The following is a 23,813-nucleotide window of genomic DNA, read 5'->3' on the forward strand; positions in this document are numbered from 1 at the left end:
GCCAATTAAATCCCTACCGGATTACATTGAGCTACATCTACTTATTAACCGTTTCAGTTATTCTTTGCAAAGTGTTACAAGGGATTTTGTAATGAAAATCTGGTCACCTTGGCAACAGTACTGCTCAGAGAGCCTATGGGTTAGGACAAGAGATTCCTACCTTTGCAGTGAGTCACACGGCGCTTCCCTTGTGATTACAGAGACAGAAAGAGAAGTCTTGGTAAAGATGTGATTATGGTACCTTGATCCAAATGATCCGATTCCCCAATTTATCATGTAGTAGAGACAATACCATGAAAGGACCAAGTGAACATGCTCATATTTTAAAAAAAAAATTAAAAATGAGTGGCCGGTCTAAAGGAAGAATAATGCTCGTAAAGAAAAAAAATGTGGTATTTGTCATATATTGGCAATCATAAATTTATGTTTTCATTCTCAAAATAAAATTGGTGGAGTAATTTTTCAGGGAACGTTTTATGACGAAGAAAGCACACACAATCAAAAGGCAGGAAGTAACCTAGTAATTATCCGATAAAACTATTCAAAGTTTAATTTAAAATTCTCTGCAGCAGGATCTGTGCATGTAACTAGCTCCAGAAGCCATTCTGTAATTTAATTTGAACCAATAAACTCAACTGTCATCGTTTGAATCCAGTAACTGATACTGGGAAATATTCTCTTTCTAGTTATTTAGAACGGTCTCCATGGGTACATACCAAACAGAATGTTTAACTTAAACATTAAAAGGTGCTTCAAACCCAGGCAGATAAGAACAGACAGCTTTGATATTCAAAGCCAAGAAAAATGAAAGCCCAATCTAAATGTATGTATATATATATTACAAATTTATTTTTAGATGTGTACCTTTATCAGTTTAGATTATTACGCCCCACGAAAAAAAAAACACAAACATGAAAACAATCCCTTAAAAACATGATTAAATTCACCAGTAATCCAGCACCGAGAGACTCCTCACTGCAACCTAATTATTCTACTGTGAAATCATCAGGCTTGATGATCTAAGTCCATTTAATTGCACTGAGTACACTCCACGATACACCAACATAATGCTTCTCTGTGAAAAGCAACAAATCCAATACTTCGCTCTGCTGATGAGTCCACATCAAATTAATTTATAAAAAAGCAGCAAAAATAAATGATATGCGGAAATATTTATTCCTGTGAATGTTTAGCACTGCAACTGAAAATATTGCCATTTAGAAGATACGGCAATGTTTACATTGAAGGGTTAGCATGCCTCTAGTGACTGGCTTTCGGACAGTCACTAAAGGCGATTCCACACCAATTGCAAAGTTAAACTTGTCTATTCAATCTGACGGTTTCATAAAAAGCATTTAATTGATGCAGAGCAGCATTTTTATGTGCATGCGCACTAGCCTCCCAGAGTTTCCCTATGAAGAAACATTGGATTGGCCGAGATCTTCAACATTGGTGACCTCAGCCAAAGAGGCAGAGCGGCATCGTGGAGACCATAGTGGCATGTGCTGAAAGCCAAGTGATGCTCACATTTCAAACCTTCCCATGAGAGGGGGTGTACCAAAATACAAAGATTAAAACTATACCATTAAGAATAGGTTTGTACTCCTAATGCTGTAGTGTTCCTTTAAACATAATAATTGCTGCAGCAGCACTGGAAACACGAGCTTTAAGGTTTCTACTTCTAAGGAGTTGATGTGGGCATTGTTTCCATAGTGCCATATGTACACTATTACAATGACCCCCTCCGTATGGCATCACGTGGGTCAAAGTATTTGGCATCACATGCCAGGTTGTACCAGAACAGCATTGCATAGGATGCAATCCCCCCCCCCCCCCCAAAAAACATAAAAAAAAAAAATTAAAAAAATATATATTTTTGTCATAGCTAGCCCCACATCCTCTACTGGCCTTCATCCGGATAGATTCCCCCTTCGCTTCATTTAGACCTTTCATCTTCTCACATATTGCTATCACTTGTCTTCCCGTGAGCTATACATTTGTTATTGAGTTAAGAATGTATAACATCCACTCTTCCATGATGTCTTATAATAAACATTTGTAAAAATCGGTTTTATTCTGTAAGCATAATTTGCATTATATTACCGGAAACCTTAAATCAAAAGTAAATTGGGAGTATGTAATAAATAAAACATAAAAATTTAGCAAAACCCTTGGGGTAACAGTTTGTCTTTAATCATGATTTAAAGTTTATTTTCCAAAGCAATTAAATAGTTCTGATGAAAATTATTTCTCATTAACAGTGTTAAGTACATCGTAAAAGACAAGTTAGAAGTGTGATTTTTAGATTACCAGTAAGAAATCATGTTATAACAGATGATAACTTCTTCAACAATGCATACCTCTTAAGTGTCTCTACATAGGAGGGACAGTCCCTATTTTGGGCTTTCAAATTCAACACTTAGGACTAGTTATGAAGGTTTTCTCTAATTTACATTCACTATGTGGCTGGTTATGGGAATTATGGGAAATGTAGTCTAATCTGCAGGACACCTGTTGGATACCCCTGGCCTGTGGTAATAAGGAAGAAAATTAAGATCACAGAAGTCTCATGTCCTTTCAATTTGCAGCCTTTTTCAGTAAAAATACAAAGAGTGAATACATATAATTTAGCCATATTGCTGGCAAAGCATCATGGGAGATTTAGTCCAGAACATCTGGAGTGCCAAAGGTTGCCTATCGCTGCGACTAAACCATATGGAAAATATTTTATAACCCAGGACCAGTATAGGTGCTGTAGTAAGAACAACTGAAGAAGACATACATTGAGGCACTCACCAGCGCTAAACATTGGTTCTTTGGGTTTGCTGAAAAACAAGAATAGAAAAATAATAAATACAAGTTAAATTAAAAAAAAAAAAAACTACATAAAACACAACACATCATTAGATAGGACAGGCAACAATATTTAAAACCCAACAGACCAAAAAGACAAGAGTACCTAATACTTGGAGATTAATGTGCGGGATGCTTGTGAAAAACGGGAGAGTAAAATAAATAAATTAAAAAAAAAAAGGAGTAGAGGAGAGGGAGAAGAAAGGATAAAAAGACAGAAGAGAGTGAAAAACCCAATGTCATTTTCTACAAACGTGCTGAGAGTGTAACTATTTTGCCAATCGTGGCCAAGTGTTTCTCCATAGAGTTAAGTTTTTCAAACAAGTGGCTATGGTGTTATGAACGATTCTTTCATGGTAAGATTATGCCATATCTTGACGTCTATTTACTAAGGATAGGAGGCCATCATTTTTCAGTTCTTGGTTAATAGAAATCAAACAGGATACCTTCCTAACCAACTCACCCCACTTTTAAAATGTATTGTGCAGGGCGAGGGAGTCACGTTAGAGTTGTGCTCAAACAAGTGATCAGGTGCAACAACAAAAAAGTCTCACAGGCTGTTGCAACCAAAACAATACCAGAAAATGTGGAAGTGGGGGCCAGCTTTATGTATTTTTTTTTTTTTTTTTTTTAAAGAGCATCCGGGATTAAACAATTTCACATTTTAAGCCAAAACAGCAGGATTGGGACTATATCCAAATTGGAAGCAAGCTATGTTTTCACCTTGGCTTCTCTGGTCTAAAATATAGCATTGTCTTTGAATTCTAGATTTTAGGCTTGTAAGAGTACAGTCCTCTTTACCACTTGTCAATTTATCTTGTTTGTCAATAACTTCCTTTTTTATTTAATCTTTTTTGTTTGTTTGTGTAATCTTTTAAAGGGACACTATCAGGGCCGGATTAACATAGGGGCTGATGGAGCTGCAGCTGCGGGCCCATGCACATGGAATAAGCCCATTGCCCCCCAAAATTAAAAATGTTTCTTTTAATTATTTATTTTTACTACTTTTCACATGTGGATGTAGGAAAGCTGACTTTGCACACTATGTAAATGCTCTTGCTGCTTCAGTCTCTAACACTGTGGCATGTTCGCTTTCTTCTACACTCACTACACACACACACATCTTTTCTCTGCCCCAGACTGCATACCAGGATATTCTGCCTGCTAGTAAGGAGGTTAGGAGAGGGGTGGACAAGTGAGTGCTAGGGGACAGTGCCTTAGAAAGCGTGCAGCGAGCGAATCATTAGACAAATTTATGCCAAGCAGCCTGACATGCATTCATGCCAGGCTGACGTAATTCTTTTGGCAGATTTTTTGGGTCATGATTGCCCCTAAGGCTGTTCTGGTAACGTGATTTGCGTCAGTGGCCCTTTTACACCGCATAACGAAAGCCTGCTTTAGGGGACATTGCAGTTTGGGGGTATGGATTTACTTGAAAGATGAAAGCAAGACATTAGCATAGGGTATGTGCTTTCTTAAAGCTATATCCTGCGAGTTTCCCTGCAGCAACACCTTCACCAGATACAGGATGATTGGGAGGTATGACTGTTTTAGTGTTTTCTGTCGATACAATTCTACAATTAGGCCCATCATAATTGTCAGCACCAGGCCCAATGGGCTATTAATATGGCCCTGGACACTATAGGCACCCAGACTATTTCACCTCATTGAAGTAGTCTTGGTGCAGTGTCCCAGGTCCCTTAACCCTGCAAAGGGGCAAACCCTGAGGACATCCAGCATCACCTGAAAGTCTATAGGAAAACAATGTATAATGCCTTCCTATGGGGGAAGTCCTAATGCGAGCACGGCCATCATCCTGCATGCGCATTAGTTCATCAGCCAGTGGGGAAGGAGCAGAGGCGGAGCCTGAACCAGCGCCGAGTGACATCGGTGCTGGAATCAGGTAAGTGGCAGAACTGGTTTTTAACACATTCTGCAACACCGGATGCAGGGCACAAGGGAGAGGGTACTATAGGGAGCTATAGTGCCAGGTAAACAACTATAGTTTCCCTTTAATATTGTTAAGCATTGTAGAATATAAATTAGAATGATGAGAGTAAAAATTAGAATTATTAGAATGATGCCCGAGTGTGAATGCCTGGCCACCTATAACTCTCAATTAGTTATTTACTAGTTATTTTGGCCTATAAATTTAAAACATTCAGGGTTATCCACTAAGTAAAAGTTGCGGGGGATTAAAAGTGAATTTCAAACTGAAGGACAAAGTAGCTGAACTGAAGGGATAGCTGACTGGGAGAATTTTCCCAGTTGAGCTATTTTGACCTTAAATTCACTTTAAATAACCCTGTCCTAAAATTCACACATTAATGAATAATCCTGTAAAACATACTCAGTGCTTTTTTGACCTTTTTTTATGCTTGGAGTCACTTTATCCAAACATAGTCACTGTTCGTTTCCTGATTATATGACGTGTAATGTGTAAGTCACTGATAAAAAGAAAGACAACGATTGTGCAGGAAGATGCTTGGATAGAAACATTGCTATTTGAAAACACAGTATAAATAACATCATAGGAAGTTGTTACTTAGACAAATTCCAAACTAAATATATTGTGCGGTGGGGCCATCCGCCTGTGCTCACACAGTATTAACCTTTTCAATGAAAGATGTTTGTAGCAAAAATAGTATTTTATTCATTAAACTGACAAAATGGACCCCAAACCTAGGCCGTATTAGACAAGCAGGAGAATAAACATTTCCAAATTGTTTCAATTAATTTGGTTCATGTTTTTTAAATCTGTTTTTCAATTTGCTAAAATAAAAAATAAATACATTTAAAAAAAGAAAAAGAAAAAAAAGAAAAGAAAAAAAAATGGCCTCCACTGCACTTTTGTGTTCTGGGTAATTTCCTCGCCCAATGATGCTTTGGGCACGCTCAAGCAAGCTCAAGCATCAAAGGAGAGAATTCTGCAAGCGTGCTCGGCATTTGGTTCTGCAGTGCCATTTGCATGCATGCGCCATGCAAGTGTTCACCAATTTACAAGCTTTGCTCAGTGTCACCCGACAAAGGATGTAAAATTTAATTGAATGAAAATATAAAGAGTTTTAAAAACATTTTAGTGCAAACAGTTTACTTTTAGTTAGCCATTTGGTTGAGCCAAAAATCGGGGATGTGACGGTTCCTCTTTAACCTTGGAATGATTGCAAACTGAATTCAGAATGACTCAATTTAGATAATTACAATTTGATTAATTTTACAACTGACAGGGTTATTCACTGAAGTGTGAATTGCCAGAAATGCATGGTTTATTTCAAATGAACTAGAAATTCAACTGGAAATTGAAAAGTGGTAATATTATGGTCTAAGGATCTGAACTAGTCACTTGCGGGCACCGCCATCTTCTTTCGGCCGTTCTTCTTCTGTTCCTGACACCAGGAACCAACTTGACTGCTGTTCTCTTGTGCATGTGGGAGAGTACAGCATTGAGGTCTATAGAGATTGGAACCCTCTATTGACAGAGCCAAATCCCTGCAGTCGTCACTGGTGATGGCTTGGGACTGTGACCCTTAAATGGCAGTAACTATGCCCAGTGCCAGGTGTAGAAAAAAAATACTGAGACAAAGTAGTCTATGGGGGGAGGTGGCGGGGGTGAATGCCATTTTAACTAGCTTGGAGATTGTTTATAATCCAGGTTTAGCCTATATTTGAAATTCACTTTAAGTTCCAGACAATTCACAATTAACTTTTTAGTAAATAGCCCCCCTCCCCATCACTAGTAAGTAGACCATCATACTTTATTTGAATGAGTTGGTAAATTAAAATTAATGCATGAGTTGCAATGATCTAAAGAATACAAAGAAAGGTTGAGAAAATGTGTTGGAGATTATATTCTTTGGCGTACATCATTTCACAAACAGATGTCCTACGGTAGCCAAGAGCACAGAACAGTTTTCATTACGTCATTACCTATTGACCATGGAAATTCTAGAAGAGATCGTTTGTCTCCTTTGAGAGACTGAAACTATAAAAAGATTGCAGATCATCAGTATCCATTAGGTTTTTTTGGGGCTCCTATTTAGGAATAAGCAAACTTGAAGAAAAGGAAATTTAACAGCAAACAATGTTGATATTGTTTGCTTAAGAGCATATGGATTTTTGAGGGTTTCTATGCATTATAAAAAAGTGCCTAAAAATTTTACTCCTGTATCAATATTTTTTTCGCAGGTGACGCATAATTTTTTTTGTAGAAATTTTTTGATGCAGAAGTCATTCTTATAGAATCTTTCAAAGTCGCTCCGAGAATCGCTGACAGAAAAGTCATAGTATATTGCAAAAGTCTTATCCCTATATTTCACTTCTATTTTATTTTTAAATTTTTACCGTCTCAGATATGTGGTATCACTCATTCAACAGGCTCTTAAAAAGAGGACACGTTTGTTTCAAATCATTCATTTTATTGCATTTGATCTTGCTTATTTCCACCTACCTCTCACTGTTTTTTTTGCCACTGGATGAGCTGCTAGTGGACCCTGCACGATTCCGAGCATTTTTGGCATCTCCTGCGCTTTCTCTGCGACCTCCAGTAGAGATGCGTTCTGTGGAATTGGTTCTCTTGACATTACTAAAAACAAGTAAACACGGTCAGTGACAGTACTATAAGCGAATACCTAGAAAATTTAAATCACAAAATGTCATAGAAAAAATTAAATAAAAATAATATTCTCCAAAGATAACCATTAGATCTTACACATTTTTCTTATGAATGAAAGCCAAAAGAATCCAAAAAACACTGTTCTATTTTTTGAACGTCTGCATATGGTGTAGTCTGTATAGAACCTTATATATATGAAATTATCTAGTTGTGTTATATGTGATAGGAAGGATATACATACTTAGACTACAACTCTCATGAACTTTAAGGCTGGCAAGTGATCATGGGACCTAAAGCTTTATAAATTTATGTCCCTCATTTCAACAAATTCTTATTTCGAATAGAAATAAAAACTCCTATTATAACACTTCTCTTCGTTGATACATCACTGCTATCAAAATTATTTCTGCACTTTGAGATGTGTGAACAAAGAAAGTGTGGTTTTGGAGTGAGAGAGTATGTAGGGTATTTACGCACAACATTCCAAAACGATACAAATTACATACATTTACTAAATCTTACTAAATACTTCCTAAACAAAATGAAATAAACAAAATCCATTAGAATTTTTATAAAACCTGGAAAACACTTCCACATATTCCAAAAATAATACCCAAACACTGTCTAGGAATCTAAAAACATTATAAAAATGAAGGTCTAGCCATAAGTTTTGGTTAACACAAACTATGGTGAAAATAAAACATCTTGCTAAAACAGAGAAATGTAGAACTAAAAACGTAATGTGGGTAAAACGTAATGTGGAGTTCCTTAACATTTGAAGTTCCAATTCCTGTTTTACAGCTAAGTTAACTAAGCAATTTTCTTTTGTGATTTCTGAGCAGAAACATGTATTTTGCAGACATACAAATGGATTAAGCAGGTGTGTGTAACTCCCTTACTAGTCAAAGTGAATTATCCTCTGAAGTCTCCAGGTAATATTAAACTCACGTACATACACACACACACACACACACACACACACACACTTGTACTGGTTCCATCAGTCTTGTGATGTTTGGGTAACCTTCTGCTCTATCAAAATACTTCTGGATTGCCAGTGCTGCCTTTTGAATCCACTCGACAACTTATTCTTCTTACAGCCTTAGTGCCTCAACTAGCAAGTGAATGTATGAAACTATTTCAATACCTACCACATGCCTGCAGAGTAACCAGTGTGAAACCTCAAGCCCCAGAAGATCCCAGAACTGCCTCCATCAACCCCTTCCACACTCTGTGCAATCTTACCCACTCTAGTTAGTGCCCTGTGCACTCAATGCCCGTTGCTACCATGATTGTGCCAAGCCGAAGAGATTGGTCATGGAAATTGTTAAATTTTAGACAAGATGCCAACATTGTGCAAGCAGCTTAGTTAGAGGAACAATATAGTCACCAAAACAACTTTAGCATAATGAAGCAGTTTTGGTGTATAGATCATGTCCATGCAGTCTAACTGCTTAATTCTCTGCAATTTAGGAGTTAAATCACTTGGTTTATGCAGCCCTAGGCACACCTCACTGCACATGACTTACGCAGCCTTCCTAAACACTTCCTGTAAAGGGTCATCTAATGTTTACACTTTATTGTGAATTCTGTTCAGAATGTCTTTTTTCCTGCTCTGTTAATGGCTTGCTCGACCCTGCAAGAGCCTCTTGTATGTAGTTAAAGTTCAATTTACAGAACAGGAGTTAAAACTTTTAAAGTAAGTTACATATCTTGTTTTGTTTTCATGCAGGCTGTGTGAGTCACAGCCAGGGGAGGTGTGGTTAGGGCTGCATAAACGAAAATAAAGTGGATTAACTCCTAAATGGTAGAGAATTGAGCAGTGAAACTTCCAAAGCATGCTCTATACACCAACACTGCTTCATTAAGCTAAAGTTGTTTTGGTGACTATAGTGTTTCTTTAACCCCTTAAGACCGCAGGACGTACTATGCCGTCCTTATTTTGGTGGCTCTAAAAGCCGCAGGACGGCATAGTACGTCCTGCGATCTTATGTACTTACCCGGTCGCCGGCGATCCCACGCCGGCGATCGCGGTATGGGGGACTTACCTGGGAGCCCAGGGAGTCCCCCTGCGTCCTCTTCAGCCGCCCAGGGCCATGTGATCGCGAGGTCCTTGCGAGGACCCCGCGATCACATGGACGGCATAGCCGTCCAAGGCATTGCCAGCAGGGGGAGTGCCTTTAATGACAGGTACTCCCCCTGCTGTCTGAAAAAAAAATAAAAAATGTTAAAACAGTGTAAAAATAAGATTATATATACTTAGATCATATATATATATATTTATTATATATATGATCTAAGTATATATATATATACACACATATACACACATACACATAAATATGCATACACTGTCTACGTGTATTTTAATATTAATATATATATATTGATATCAAAATACATGTAGAACGAAATAATATATATATCTATATACATAAGTATATACGTATATATCACTATGTATATACCTATATATAAATAAAAATAATTAAAAAAATTATATACATATATATACACACACACATATATATATATATATATATATATATACACACATATATATATATAATAATTCTACGCATATATTTATGTAATAATTTTACATAATTAGGTCATTTTATTAATTACAATTTGCAGGACCTGCCTGCCAACCCAGGCCAAAAGTTCAGGGAATTACATTGTCTAGCACTATATTTAACTCTGTAACTTTCCAAGACACCATGAAACCTGTACATGGGGGGTACTGTTTTACTTGGAAGACTTCGCTGAACACAAATATTAGTGTTTCAAAACAGTAAAATATATTACAACGACGATATCGTCAGTGACAGTGACATTTTTTGCATTTTTCACACACAAATGGCACTTACACTGACGATATAATTGTTGTGATACGTTTTACTGTTTTGAAACACTAATATTTGTGTTCAGCGAAGTCTCCTGAGTATAACAGTACCCCTCATGTACAGGTTTTATGGTGTTTTCAAAAGTTACAGAGTCAAATATAAGGTTTGTGTTTCAGTTTTTTCACATTAAAATTCGCCAGGTTGCCTTTGAGACCGTATGGTAGCCCAGGAATGAAAATTATCCCCATGATGGCATACCATTTGCAATAGTAGACAACCCAGGGTATTGCAAATAGGGTATGTTCAGTTTTTTTAGTAGCCACTTAGTCACAAACACTGGCCAAAATTTGCGTTCAAATTAGTTTTTTGCATTTTCAAATATTAACACTAACTTTGGCCAGTGTTTGTGACCAAGTGGCTACTAAAAAAGACTGGACATACTCAATTTGCAATACCTTAGGTTGTCTACTTTTGCAAATGGTATGCCATCATGGGGGTAATTCTTATTTCTGGGCTACCATATGGTCTCAAAGGCAACGTAACCAATCTGGCGAATTTCAATGTAAAAAAACTGAAATATGTAACACGCTATATTTGACCCTGTAACTTCCCAAAACACCATAAAACCTGTACATAGGGGGTACTGTTTTACACGCGAGACATCGCTGAATACAAATATGTGTATTGTATTGCAGTAAAAGCAAACAGTATTATGACATTCACAGTTAGAATGTCACGTAGAACTAAAAAAATTTAAAAAATTCTTATTTTCTCCCATTTTTTAAATATTTTTTTCATATTAAATTATGTTCCATACCTAAATATTTGATGTTAAACGAAAGCCCCGTTTCCCCTGAATAAAATGATATATAATAATGGGGGGTGCATTTAATATGAAAGAGGTGAATTATGGTTGGACAGACATATAGCGCAAATGCCAGGTTTTGTTTACGTTTTTTTTGGATCACAACTTGTACATTTGGCTGCGGTCTTAAGGGGTTAAAATAAAATCCCTTATTTTTGTCCTTGATACTCCTAATACAGGATTTTACCCTGGTATAGCTTTGAATAATTCTTTAAAATTGGATAAATATAATACCCTATGCTTAATAGGTCTTGAGAAAGTCCTGTGAAGAGGACGAAACACGCGTAGACCCTTCCTCCTCTCTGTTATCTATATTGATTGACTGGCGTGCTGATATCCATCAAGTATATCTACGGTTTACTGCCTGTGTGACTGCCTTCATTGAGATCCTATGTGTTCTACCATTCATCAACAAGTCAAGCATTTTTTAATTACCACATTTTGATCTTTGAGCTGCTGTTTCTTTTTTTGAATAATCTGGATCGTCACCTCGTTTTTGGGCCCCTCCCCCCTCCAGAGGTCAGGTACTTTTACATCTGTTATATCAGCGGTTACCTTTTGAACATTTGGATATTATTATTTTTTTTGCACGTTTTTATTATATATATTTTTTTATACTTTTCCATACAAATATTATTGTTGGTTTTGTATATTTGAGAATTTCTCTCTTAGAGAAGGGTATTTATCCAGTATCTTACATTACCTACAGCTTTTATACAATTTACATGCAATGTTATAAAAGGGTTTTTCACTAAGATTTGCAACATTTAGTTGCTCAGTCCCCTTTGTGTTCACATCTACTTTCCATTTGGACTGCAACATGCTGTTTCTGTATTAATTGAAACTGTTGCAGTTTTTGGGAAGTATATGTTATGAGCCAATGTTAGAATTGGATACATTGTTTATTTAATGTGTTATATGTCCCACCCAAGAGTTATTAAATATATCTAGGGTAATTATTTTTCATTGTTTTAGCTGGTATTTTTTTTATTAAAGGTATATATTTTTTATAGGAACGTTCTTTTGTTTCCTGTAATTATTTGTGGAGCGCACACGCTATACATTTTTTTTTTTTTAATATAGTAATCATATTGTTACATACTACACAGTAGGGCAAAATGAGAATGTGGGAAATGGATCAATGTGTCATGTTCTAAAAGGTGGTGGAAAGATATAAAAGGGATCTGGTCACCAAAGTGATGTGGATGCTGATTTTATTAGTTTCCATGGTAACTGCTCCACTTATAATGACACCACTTTTCAGAACTCGACACTTTAACATATTTCCCCACTTAATAGTTATAGTAAAAGATTCAAAAACGTAAAAAAAAAATAAACAAACAACCTTTATGTGAATATAAATGGTTGAGATAATATTTAAGATGGCTGTGACAGGTTAGGTATTGAACGTACATACCAAATAAATAGGCCACTTTCTCATTTATGGCACAGAATATATGTATCATCACAAATGTTTGTGTTTGCAAAGTTTCATATAGAAACTGACAGATACTAAAAATCGGAATTACCTTGTGGTAGGTTTAGTTAATTTATGCGCATTGAGGAGACGTAAAGATTTGCTACAGCCAGATTGAAGCAGGGAAGAAGCAAAGGACAGATGAGTATGATACACAGATTATTAAAAGCACAAAAAAAAAGCATAAGAAGAAAGAATGCCACAAACAACTAGCAGGTTATAGCCACGGTAGTAAATGTTTATATTTTATCAAACATCAAAATACAAAATGGCACCAACAAGAACATAAACAGCACAAAAATTAAATTTAAAAGAACAGAACAACTTTGTAAGCTACACAATTCACAGATGACCGGTGATTAAAACACTACAAAAGTTTTGTGTTTAACTTCCTGAGTCTATTCTGAATATTCTGGTATGTGGTGACCAATCTTCTGAAGGAAGCCATTTTGGTCAACACAAATGCATGTAGAACATAGAACACAGAACACATTTAGAAAATTGTTACAGTTTCTCAGGTCTTGGGCAATATGTATATGATAATATTGTCTTGTGATGGGGCTCCACTTAGTCTACTAGTGGTGGCCCAATACTCATCGACGATCAGAGGAGGCCACAATTGAGAAGACATAACATCACATAGAGGATGCATATTTATAGAAATATGGGATTTAAATGGCTTTTTCATTGTCTGCAAGTCTAACCGAATTTTGTAAGAACAAGTATAGCCCTGTAGAATTTGCTGACACCATCTTAATGATCATCCCAGATATTTATAATATTCAAAACGGGTTGGATGGTACTTACACAAGGTGCATCTACATGGCTGAATGATCCTGTGATTCATAAATACACAGACCAAAAAAAAACAAATTATAATTAAAAATACCAGTTTGTAAATGTTTCTCAGAAGCCTTCCCTTAATCGATACTTTAAGAGAGAAAAAAAAAAAAAAGAAAATACTATAAGCCATACGTTTTAATCTGTGCCTTTTTAAAAGGGACTTAGAGGGCAACTGAAATTACCTTTCAAAATACAGTATGTATCCATCAAACACAAGAGTTAATGAGAAATAACAGGTTTATTATAGTAGCTTTGTTATTTCCTCTTGTGGATTTACCTCTTGGACCCAAGTGGGACAATATCTTTCCTAGTCCCCGATGGGGATGGGAGAGATCCAGTTGGCTTCTTTGGCAAGATTGCTTCACTGTTAACAGCATTTCTCAGAGGCAAAGTTTGGCTCAAAGGTCTTGCTGTATAAGAAAATAAATCAAAGGTAAAACTCTTGCTATATGAAACATTCAGTACAATTAGTAAGAGGCAAAACAATAACATGTTTCAATGCAATACTGAACAACCTCTAGTAAACCAAGTAACGCTGAGATGGTCACACAATGAAGAGCTGAGCAGGACACTTTAATCGATACAGTAAATTGCTAATATATAGATTTTCTTGACAGATTCTATATAGTTTTTCTTTTCCTTTCCCCACATGTCCATCTGTTTTGGCATATAGTCTGCATAGACCTCCCTCTGCTGACAATTGAATGGCGAGGGAGAGCAGGAGAACCCTCCTACAGGCGTGCATTTGTAGTTGCTGTGATTACTCACTGTGGCTTGCTAGAGATCATACCAAAACGAGATCACACGTTCAGGTTTAAAAAACATTTTAAGCTAGTTCATTTACACACCTATGGCTTATGAGATCTATGTGTAAGTGCTGTGTCTCACACAAAATGTGTTTGGTCGCTACACATCATGTTTGCATTAATATTTGAAGTTAACCTACAGCCTTATGTATATTTAATAATTTTCATAACTATTTTACTTCTCTGTATGCTTCCTTGTGGACCTTGCATTGTAGGGGTTTATTACAAAATACTGGACCTTAAAACTTTAAAACTTTAATGTAGTTCAAGAACGTAAACTCCCAAGATCCTCTGCTGGGCATTAGGAAACTTATGTGTATTTTCAGACTGATTCAATCCCCTTTAGTAATAATAAACTCACATTTCACATTGATTTGCTTGAATAACATTGAGTTAATGTTAGTTGTTTAGAGGTAGTCAGAAGGCTTGAAGAAAACGGCCTGTACAACAGCTCCAACAGCAAGTGAAAAATAACTCCAGACATTTGAAGCTATTATTACGCTTTGGTCACATAACATCCAAGTTGTCCTGGGAGAGTCTTTATTTAAAATCAGAGATACATTTCACAAATGACATAGTCCAGGCAGTAAAAATATTTCTCGGGAAGACTGTAGGAGGCTTGTTTGAGATTTACTATTTCTATCAATATTTTATTATAAAATAGCTGTCACCACTATTTACACGAATGCTTAATTTTTAAACTAGCCACAGAGCTTACAAAGTCTACCAGCTCAATCACTTTACGTGATTTTTTAAGATATTTTTTTTTTCTTTTGAGAGAGTGTCATGGACCTTCTATCCCAGCAAACTGATGCACCAGGTTAACCATATTTTATATTATTCACCGATATATGATTTAGAAATATAGGTATGCTACAAATAAAGCATAAATTATACATCTTGCAGTCCATTATTCAATACAATTCCTAAAGTCTCTGCAAACTCACTTAGAAGTTTTTCAACCAGACTTTAAACTGTAACGGTCATATGTGCCATTTTTATAAACCCCATAGCTAATTTTCTCATTATGGATTACGCTAATTTTTTTTGCTGGAATACTTGCAAATACCATACTGCATCTGCCTCATACTTTGTTACCAATAATGGTCTGCCTATGAATCTCAATACAAGGTCTAAAATAAGATATAGCTAAAGGCTGAAACACTCAAAGCTGTCTGAGTATGTGGCAGAGGACTTGAAGAAATAATTCCACGTCAAGTCTAAGAGTATACAAATATACGACAATGTCCATTTCAAGGTTTTGATTTATTTTTTTTAAATTGAAACCTAAAAAAGTTAATTATATTTTGAGAAAAAAAAAATGTAAACAAAAAACAACAACCATGAAACGACTTAGCGCTAAAGGACATACATGCGGAACATTGAACAGTTTATTTTCCCCATTTACCTTTGGTGGGTCCTTTCCTAGTCTGCATGGCTTGCTGTTCTTCAGAGACATTTAGCCGCCGAACCACATCAGCCAAGGCAGACTTCAACAGCTGGATCTCATCTTCCTGGATCTGCACGCGCTGCTCCAGCGAGGCGATGCGATCCGCCACCTCCATGGTGCTAGATGCCGAAGCACTGTCATCTGTCATAAAACAAAACAAAACAAAAAAATCCATTGGTCAAAACCCTCAACAGAACAACTATTCTACATAGTCCAGTGATCTGAAGGATAATCTGAGCTGATTTTAAAAGAAGTGAAAAGGGGAAGTGTACAATGTTTTGTTGAGTCTACAATAATAAACAGCCAAGCTGATCAACCTATGGAGTCTGTAACTTTCCAACTGGTCTCAAATCACTGCACTATTTTTCAAAGCAATTCCATTTTCTATTCCTTACAAATGCTCCAACAGCAGCTCAATGAGGATACCGGATGTTAGCACAACTAAGCAGTGACCAGTTATTGCCATTTATTTTTAACCTAAGGGGACACTATAGTCACCAGAACAACTACAGCTTAATGTGGTTGTTCCGATGAGTATAATCATTGTATACACGCATTTTCACGCAAACATTGCCTTATCAGAGAAAAGACAGTGTTTACATTGCCCCTAGGGACACATCCAAGTGGCCACTCCTCAGTTGGCCAGTGGAGGTGCTTCCTGGCTCAGTGCTGCATAGTAGGCAGCAGTGCCATTCAGCGTCTCCACGCTCTGCATGGGGACGCAGAATTTTTCTCATTGAGATCATGCATGTCTATAAAGAGGTGCCGATTGGCCAAAATGGCATTTGGCTCCGCCCCTTGCCAATTTTAGCCAATCCAATGCTTTCCTCATAAGAAATGCAATTCTAATGATGTCAACAAGGGGTCAGGGCCAACGTCCGCAGACCCGCTGGAAAGAAGGTGAGTTTTATTAACTTTTAAAGGGGCTAAGGGAGGTGGGGGAGCATGATACCGTAATAGTGTGTCAGGAAGATATGTTTATTTCTTGACCCTATCGTGTTCCTTTAAAATCAAGTAATTGATTTAGTAACAAGCTAACTTCTGGTATTACTCCATTACCGAGTGCTCATATCAAGTCATCCAACCTTAACAGTACCCAAATCGGCTAATCAAAAAACATAGACTCTAGTCTAAAAATCTTTTTAGTTCCCTCTACTTCATGTCTATCATTCCACACAGTCACGGTTACCAGATGTACAGCAGAAAGTTTCTGAACACCTTAGATATCTTCATAGATAACTGGATGTTTTGGCTAGAAGCTATTAATGAAAAGGAACGTTTAAAGAATCTCGTGAACTCGCGGCAACCGAAATATTCCTCACAGAGATTCATTGCGGTTCAGGGTGCATTTTTTCAAAGGTTACAAAAATTCACCCATGTCTCTCTAAGTATGCTTCAGTCTATATAGCACAGATTAATCCTTACCTGCCAGAACTACTGAAACTTCTAACTCATGGGCTTACACAGTCCCCATACTTATCTTCTAACCCCGGGCTAGGCAAACTTTGGCACTCCAGCTGTTATGGACTACATCAACCCTGATGCTTTGCCAGCATTATTGGAGTTCATAGCATTATTGCTTTTCTACAATGCTAACACAAAATAAATTTAAAACACAGTAAAACTACTACACTTAACCCAAGACTAAAGTATATAATGTAAAGTGCAAACTACACATGTATGTATCTATTATTTATACAATAATAATAACAACAACAACACATCAAGCACTTGATCTTCTTTGGAGCTTAATGCTTAACCCCTTCAGGACCAAACTTCTGGAATAAAAGGGAATCATGACATGTCACACATGTCATGGGTCCTTAAGGGGTTAAGCAGCACTGTCTCCAAAGATAAAACTTTATCTAATCTGCTCTAATATTTTAAAAATAAACTTTATCTAATAGCTCATGGTGTTCAATTTCTTCTCCATATATTAGTTTCCTGAGAGCTTGAGTTGTTACAAAATACTTAAACACAAACAGAGAATACTTTTCCTTATATGTAATAGTCAACGGTCATTGCTCAGTTTGAACCTGAAGGGTTTCTGGGAGTTGTAGTTCAATGTGTCCGCTTTCTGCTGTAAAATGTCAACAGTTGAACTTCATATCCCAGAAACCAATGCAAGGACATCCTGTACAGCAGTATATTTGGAGCAAAAAGGGAAACATATCAAGTTGAGAGAGAAAAACAGAAAAGTAGGTTAATGAAACGTCACGATTTAAAAAAACAACAAAAAAAACCATTCATTATAAAAAACCCACTGAGCATAATTATCTGTAAGCTGTTCCTTTAAGAGACTTAACATTCTAGTACAGGCAACAGTACTGCATTAAGTTAAAAACAAGTTGTGACTAAAAATCCATCCTGACTCCTGATGTGGTGGACTACATCTCTCATAATGTTCTTATAGCCTTAACGCTGAGAAAGCATCAGGGGAGGTGTAGCCCACAACTTCTGGAGTGCCAAAGGCTGCTTACCACTGACCTAGACAGAATAGTACTGAATAAAAAGGGGATAATTGAACAGTGAAAATACTGATGTAATTATACCAGCTAACAATATATTATGTCATCAGCAACATCTGAAACCACTCTTAATTTTCTTGGCAAGGACAGAAGAATGTATAAAAAAGTAGATTAGGGGGGGCGTGGCTAGCAGCCGAGCGAGCTGGACGTGATCGAGTAGAGCTCCGCTGCAGCCACGGTGCCAACGGCATACATCTGCAGCGACAAACTCTAAAAATCGAACAATCCTGTGGAGGAACTAAAATGGATAGGAGGGCACAGAGAAAATTGACTAAAAAAGGGACCGAGTCAACCCCAACGGTGTCCGACTTATTTGCGGCCTCTCGCGCCATGCGATTGAGCTCACAAGATGGCGGGCGGGAGGGCCTGGGAACACCAAGATCACCCTCGAGCCCGAGTAGTGAATTGGCCGTAGGAGGATCGGAATCCGACACCGGACAGATACTGGCTAAACTAGCCGAAGTACGATCCTACCTGGCCACCGAGATGGTTCGCAATACTGCAGAAGTCAAAGCGGAAATCCAGGCCTTGGGCGTCCGGACGGCAGAATTGGAACAGCGGGTAGAAACTACTGTGGTAGCTCACAATGCAGCCGCCGCACAAATTAATTTCCTGACAGCCCAGCTCCATACTGCTACGTCGGCGATCGATGACCTGGGGAACAGATCGCGGAGAAACAACATTCGCCTCCGCGGCCTACCGGAACAAGAAGGGGAAGGCTCCCTCGCCGAGGTTGTCTTGAATATCTTCCGTCCACTGCTCCCGGATATACCGGACAATCTATGGCACATCGAACGGGCACATAGAGCCCTCAGGGCCAAGAGAGCAGCAGACAGGGGACCTCGAGATGTGATTGTGCGGTTCCTCTCCTTCCAAACAAAAGAAGCCGTTATGAGATGTGGTAGGGATCGCCCGATATCTCATAACGGGGCGGAAATAGCCTTATACCAGGATCTCACTCCACAAACTTTGCAACGACGGCGTGAGTGGCGCCCAATAACCGAACTCTTGCAGAACCACTCGGTTCGATACGCCTGGGGCCACCCCTTTCGCCTACTGGCGTTCAGAGATGGACGCACTAAAATCTTATTTCCAGATGGCGACCCGGCAACTTTTCTCAGCGGCCTGGGGATCCAGGTTCCTGAGGGCTTTGCAGTACCGACAACACCGACAGAGGTCCTTACGGCTCTGCCCCGCGAGTGGATGTCGGCCGGCGAATGACGAGGTCAGCTCTCCGGAGGCGGTACGCGGTCGGATATCGTTGGTCCCTGGCGGTGAGATCCTCCGGGCGGGTTAACATTGTTTGGGAGGGTGGTTCCGATTCCCCTTCCCCTTACTGTCCTATTTTGGGGTTTTTTATGGGGACCCCACGAGGGTTCCGGGGTTCCCTGCTCGGGTGGGATCTTTCCGATTGGGGGGGTTAGGGCTGTACGATGTCCCCGATCTCCACCTTCCCGTGTGAGTCCGCCGACTGGGCCCCCTCACTATTGCTTCCTCTGTGACTCTTCCCCGGCCTGGCGACGGGCAGTCATTATGGGTCCTGGCAGGTTTTTTCTCCCCTCTTTGTGGACCCAATAGGACTTGCAGCAGTGTCCCGTTTCGTCTCGGCCCCCCCGAATGACTATGTGCTATTTGGTTTGTGTAACTGTACCGGGTGACGGGCGGCGGGCGGCGGGCGGCGGCCCCGGTAATAAGTATGTTTGGGGTTATATTTCACCGTTTCATGAGATTTGCTTTGAATTTTTTTTTCTTCTTCTTTTTTGCATTCAAGGGTTATGTGCTTAGGGGCGTTCAGAAGGGGGTGGGGGGGTGTAGCGCCCTTTATCTCTCGATCTACCAGCGGGAAATGGGGTATATGCTCTATGTTTTTCGCCTCGGCTGGCCTGCTGGGGTGGGGGATGTTCTCGTCTACATCCCCCCCCAGCCTGCACGCTGACTATGTATGTAGGTATGTACTGGGTCCAGATACATGGGGGGCCGGGACCCACCCCGGGGCGTGGGAGATTGGGATCTGTTTCATGCTTATCCATGGTATATTTGCAAGTTTTATGTTTATGCCCTGTCCCAGGCTCCTTCACACACGCTTAACGCTTAGAGGACCTAATATGTGTATATGCCACCATGACCCTGTGGGGGAGCCCCGGTGCAGGCCTCCTAGCTCTCCGTTTCTTAGGGAGAAGGATCCACTTAATGAAAATATGTCCCTCATTTGACTCTCGCTCCCCCCGGCGCCCGTGTTTCTACCATAACTGGGTCCTCTATCGAGGGGGTGGGGTTTTTTTTTTTACCCCCGAGGGGGACTCTGCCCGAGTAACGCGGTAGTAGGGGACAGGACAGTTTATCCGGTAACGCCCAGCTCGGGAGGGGGGGGGGGGTTGGTGTCATTCTAACCGTTTAGCTTTACTTGTTTGTCCTCAATATGATATAGGTAGGCACCTGGGAGTGCCTATCACTGTTGGTCTGTGTTCATGCAACCCTGGAGCATTTTATGTGCTCTGGAGTCGCTTCAACACATACCCCATATTGACCTGGCTATAGGTAAGTCCAGGCGAAAGTTCTCACAATTGTTATTCTTCTTCTTCTTCTTCTTCTCTATACCAATTTCCTTTCCTTCCTCTACTCTCTCCCCTCCCTGCTCCCCCTTTCCCATTTTCCCTCCCCTTCCTCCCTGGAAGGGAGACGTTGGAGTACTTCGATATATTGCCAAGTACGGAACTGGTTGGCATAGACCGAGCTACTGCTCGCGGCACTTACTCTGTACACTACAAAATGCACGTCGGCTCCGGGTGGGTCAGACACGTGAGACAAGCATGACTCTTTATCTGACACGATGCCGTTAAAATTACTGTCCCTGAATGTCAAGGGCCTTAACGCACCGAGCAAACGTCGCCTTATGTTTAGGGATCTTAAACGCTCAAACCCCGATATTGTATTCTTGCAGGAGACACACATACCGGCACCGGCGAAATTCGCTCTAAAAGATCATGTATTTCGAACCGTGCACGAGGCTAGAGCCTTGAACAAACGAAATGGTGTTGCTGTGCTTATAAACCACAGATGCCCATTTAGACTTGGAAGGGTGGCGGCGGACCCATCAGGGCGCTTTATCCTTGTGTCAGGAAATTTATACTCCCATGCGATTCACTTTCTTAACATCTATGCCCCCAATGACCCCTCTGCTGAATTCTGGGATGCTATGGCCCACTTGGTCAATGATCTACCGCATGGCATGGTAGTAGTGGGAGGGGATCTTAACGCTGCTCCATGTCCGGCTGTAGATAGAAGCCGAAGCGATGGCCTACCGAGGTCTCATAGGAGAGGGGGACAGGACAAACTGCTCCGTTCCTTTATTCTCAAAACAGGCCTATTGGATATCTGGAGGGCGCATCACCCGACTGACCACGATTATACCTACTACTCTGCCCCCCACGATACTTACTCCAGAATCGATATGTTCCTAGTAAATTCACAATCAGCATCAAAAGTCTCGGGATCTACGATAGGCTCTATCACTTGGTCGGATCATGCTGAGGTCACTCTGACCTTAGATAACTTATGTGTAGCGTCCCCATGGTCCTGGAAGTTAAATACTTCCTTGCTGCAAGATCCGACCGTAGTGGAGACAGTTCGGACGGAATTGATAGACTACTTCAATAGGGAAACAGGGTCGGATCTCCGCCCGGCTACGATATGGGCCGCCCATAAAGCGGTTATTCGGGGCGTTTTGATCCGCGAAGCCTCGCTGAGGAAGAAACGCAAATCGCAATTGCTATCATCTCTCCTCACGACTTTGGGAAAAGCTGAGGAGAAACATAAGACTGCCTCGTCACCAACCACATTAGCGAGCGTACGGGACGCACGGAACTCGGTTCGCGAGGCACTCCTTGATGATACAGCTAGAGCCATAGTGTGGTCCAAGAGGACTTACTATGAAAAATCCAACAAAATGGATACGCTATTAGCCAGATCTCTCCGTCCACGGCAGGGCCAATCGCATATATTGAGGGTTAAGGATAACGCGGGTAAGTATTGTACAGATCCCACCGACATAGCCAAAGTCTTCACGGATTACTTCTCCAAACTATACAATCATTCCGAGGATGACGACGCGACACGTCAGCGTGAAATTGATGACACCAAGAACTTCCTGTCGCATCTACAATTACCGACATTGAAGGGGGAGGAGTCCGCTGCCCTTGGATCGCGAATTACAGCAGAGGAGATTGATGCGGCGATTTCCTCCCTGAAGGGCAATAAAGCCCCGGGCCCGGATGGCTTTGAAGGTAGTTATTATAAGGTTTTTCGCGAGGAACTCACACCCCACTTGGAAACCCTATTCAACAACCTCATGGAGGGGGGTATGCCGGACAGAGACATGTCACTGGCTGACGTGGTCCTTTTGCCAAAACCCGGCAGGGACGATTCAATACCGGAAAACTATCGCCCGATTTCATTAATAAACCACGATTCAAAGATATTGGCGAAGATCCTGGCGACTCGCCTAAACCCTTTCTTAACACATCTAATTCACCCAGACCAGGTGGGGTTTATCCCTAGTAGACAACTGTTTGAGAACACTAGGCGCAACATCGATCTCATATGGCGGCAGACCGACGAGGGGATCCCGACGCTGCTTTTATCACTCGATGCGGAGAAGGCCTTTGACAGAGTTAAGTGGCCTTATCTCTTCGAGGTTCTCCGACATTTTGGCCTCCCAGACACTTTTATAACAGCAATTCAGGCAATGTATACTGATATTCAGGCGCGGGTCCGGATCACGGGATCGAAAGTTATGCCCTTCAGGTTGGGCAACGGAACGAGGCAGGGCTGTCCTTTGTCACCTTTATTGTTTGCTTTATCACTGGAACCCCTGTTGCAAACAGTGCGTAATAATCAGGAGATTCGGGGGATTCAGATCGGGGGACAACGATACGTTGTGTCCGGTTTTGCCGATGACGTGCTGTTGACCTTGACGGACCCAAGACCATCGATGGCAGTTTTAATGGCCGTGTTGGACGCTTATAGCGATCTGGCCGGATATAGGGTGAACCTGTCCAAATCGAGCGCTCTCCCTCTCAATATACCTGACCCGGATGTGACTCATATAAAGGAGACTTATAAGATCAAAATCGATAGAGACCATATCAAATACCTTGGGGTTCGACTGACGGCGGACCCGGCCCGGCTCTACCAGCAAAACTATATGCCTTTAATCCGCACTCTAATCTCGGATATGGAAAAATGGCAGGACAAACCGATCTCTTGGATCGGCAGGATTCACGCAGTAAAGATGAACGTGCTCCCTAGACTCCTGTTTCTATTTCAAGCTCTTCCGGTTAGACTAACTAAGTCTGATCTGGGCACAATTCAACAGGCGATTGGCAAATTTATCTGGCAGAACAGGAAACATAGAGTCTCACGGAATATCTTATATCGGGCCAAACCGAGAGGTGGTTTAGGTTTACCGAATCTATATTTTTACTATCTAGCGGCCCAATTAGCGCAAATAGCGTTATGGCACTCTCCCCCGGAT

At 40.1% G+C, this 23,813-nt stretch overlaps 1 protein-coding gene across 7 annotated transcripts in view; it reads right to left on the reverse strand.

Moving 5' to 3' along the window:
- EML1 (EMAP like 1) overlaps positions 1-23,813 on the reverse strand; it is a 149,599-nt gene that overhangs the window by 34,415 nt on the left and 91,371 nt on the right. For 4 of the 7 annotated variants that reach the window (XM_063439771.1, XM_063439765.1, XM_063439769.1 and 1 more), the window contains exons 2-7: positions 15,711-15,893; positions 13,774-13,906; positions 12,706-12,756; positions 7,301-7,435; positions 2,797-2,825; positions 161-187 (exon numbers count right to left, since the gene is read on the reverse strand). In XM_063439771.1, the coding sequence (XP_063295841.1) occupies positions 161-187; positions 2,797-2,825; positions 7,301-7,435; positions 12,706-12,756; positions 13,774-13,906; positions 15,711-15,893 (558 nt within the window). The remainder of the gene's footprint in view (positions 1-160; positions 188-2,796; positions 2,826-7,300; positions 7,436-12,705; positions 12,757-13,773; positions 13,907-15,710; positions 15,894-23,813) is intronic. The other 3 variants (XM_063439768.1, XM_063439766.1, XM_063439770.1) reach the window with 3 other exon arrangements.

This window comes from Pelobates fuscus, chromosome 13 (assembly GCF_036172605.1).
Source record: "Pelobates fuscus isolate aPelFus1 chromosome 13, aPelFus1.pri, whole genome shotgun sequence".
In the NCBI taxonomy this organism is placed as follows: domain Eukaryota; kingdom Metazoa; phylum Chordata; class Amphibia; order Anura; family Pelobatidae; genus Pelobates; species Pelobates fuscus.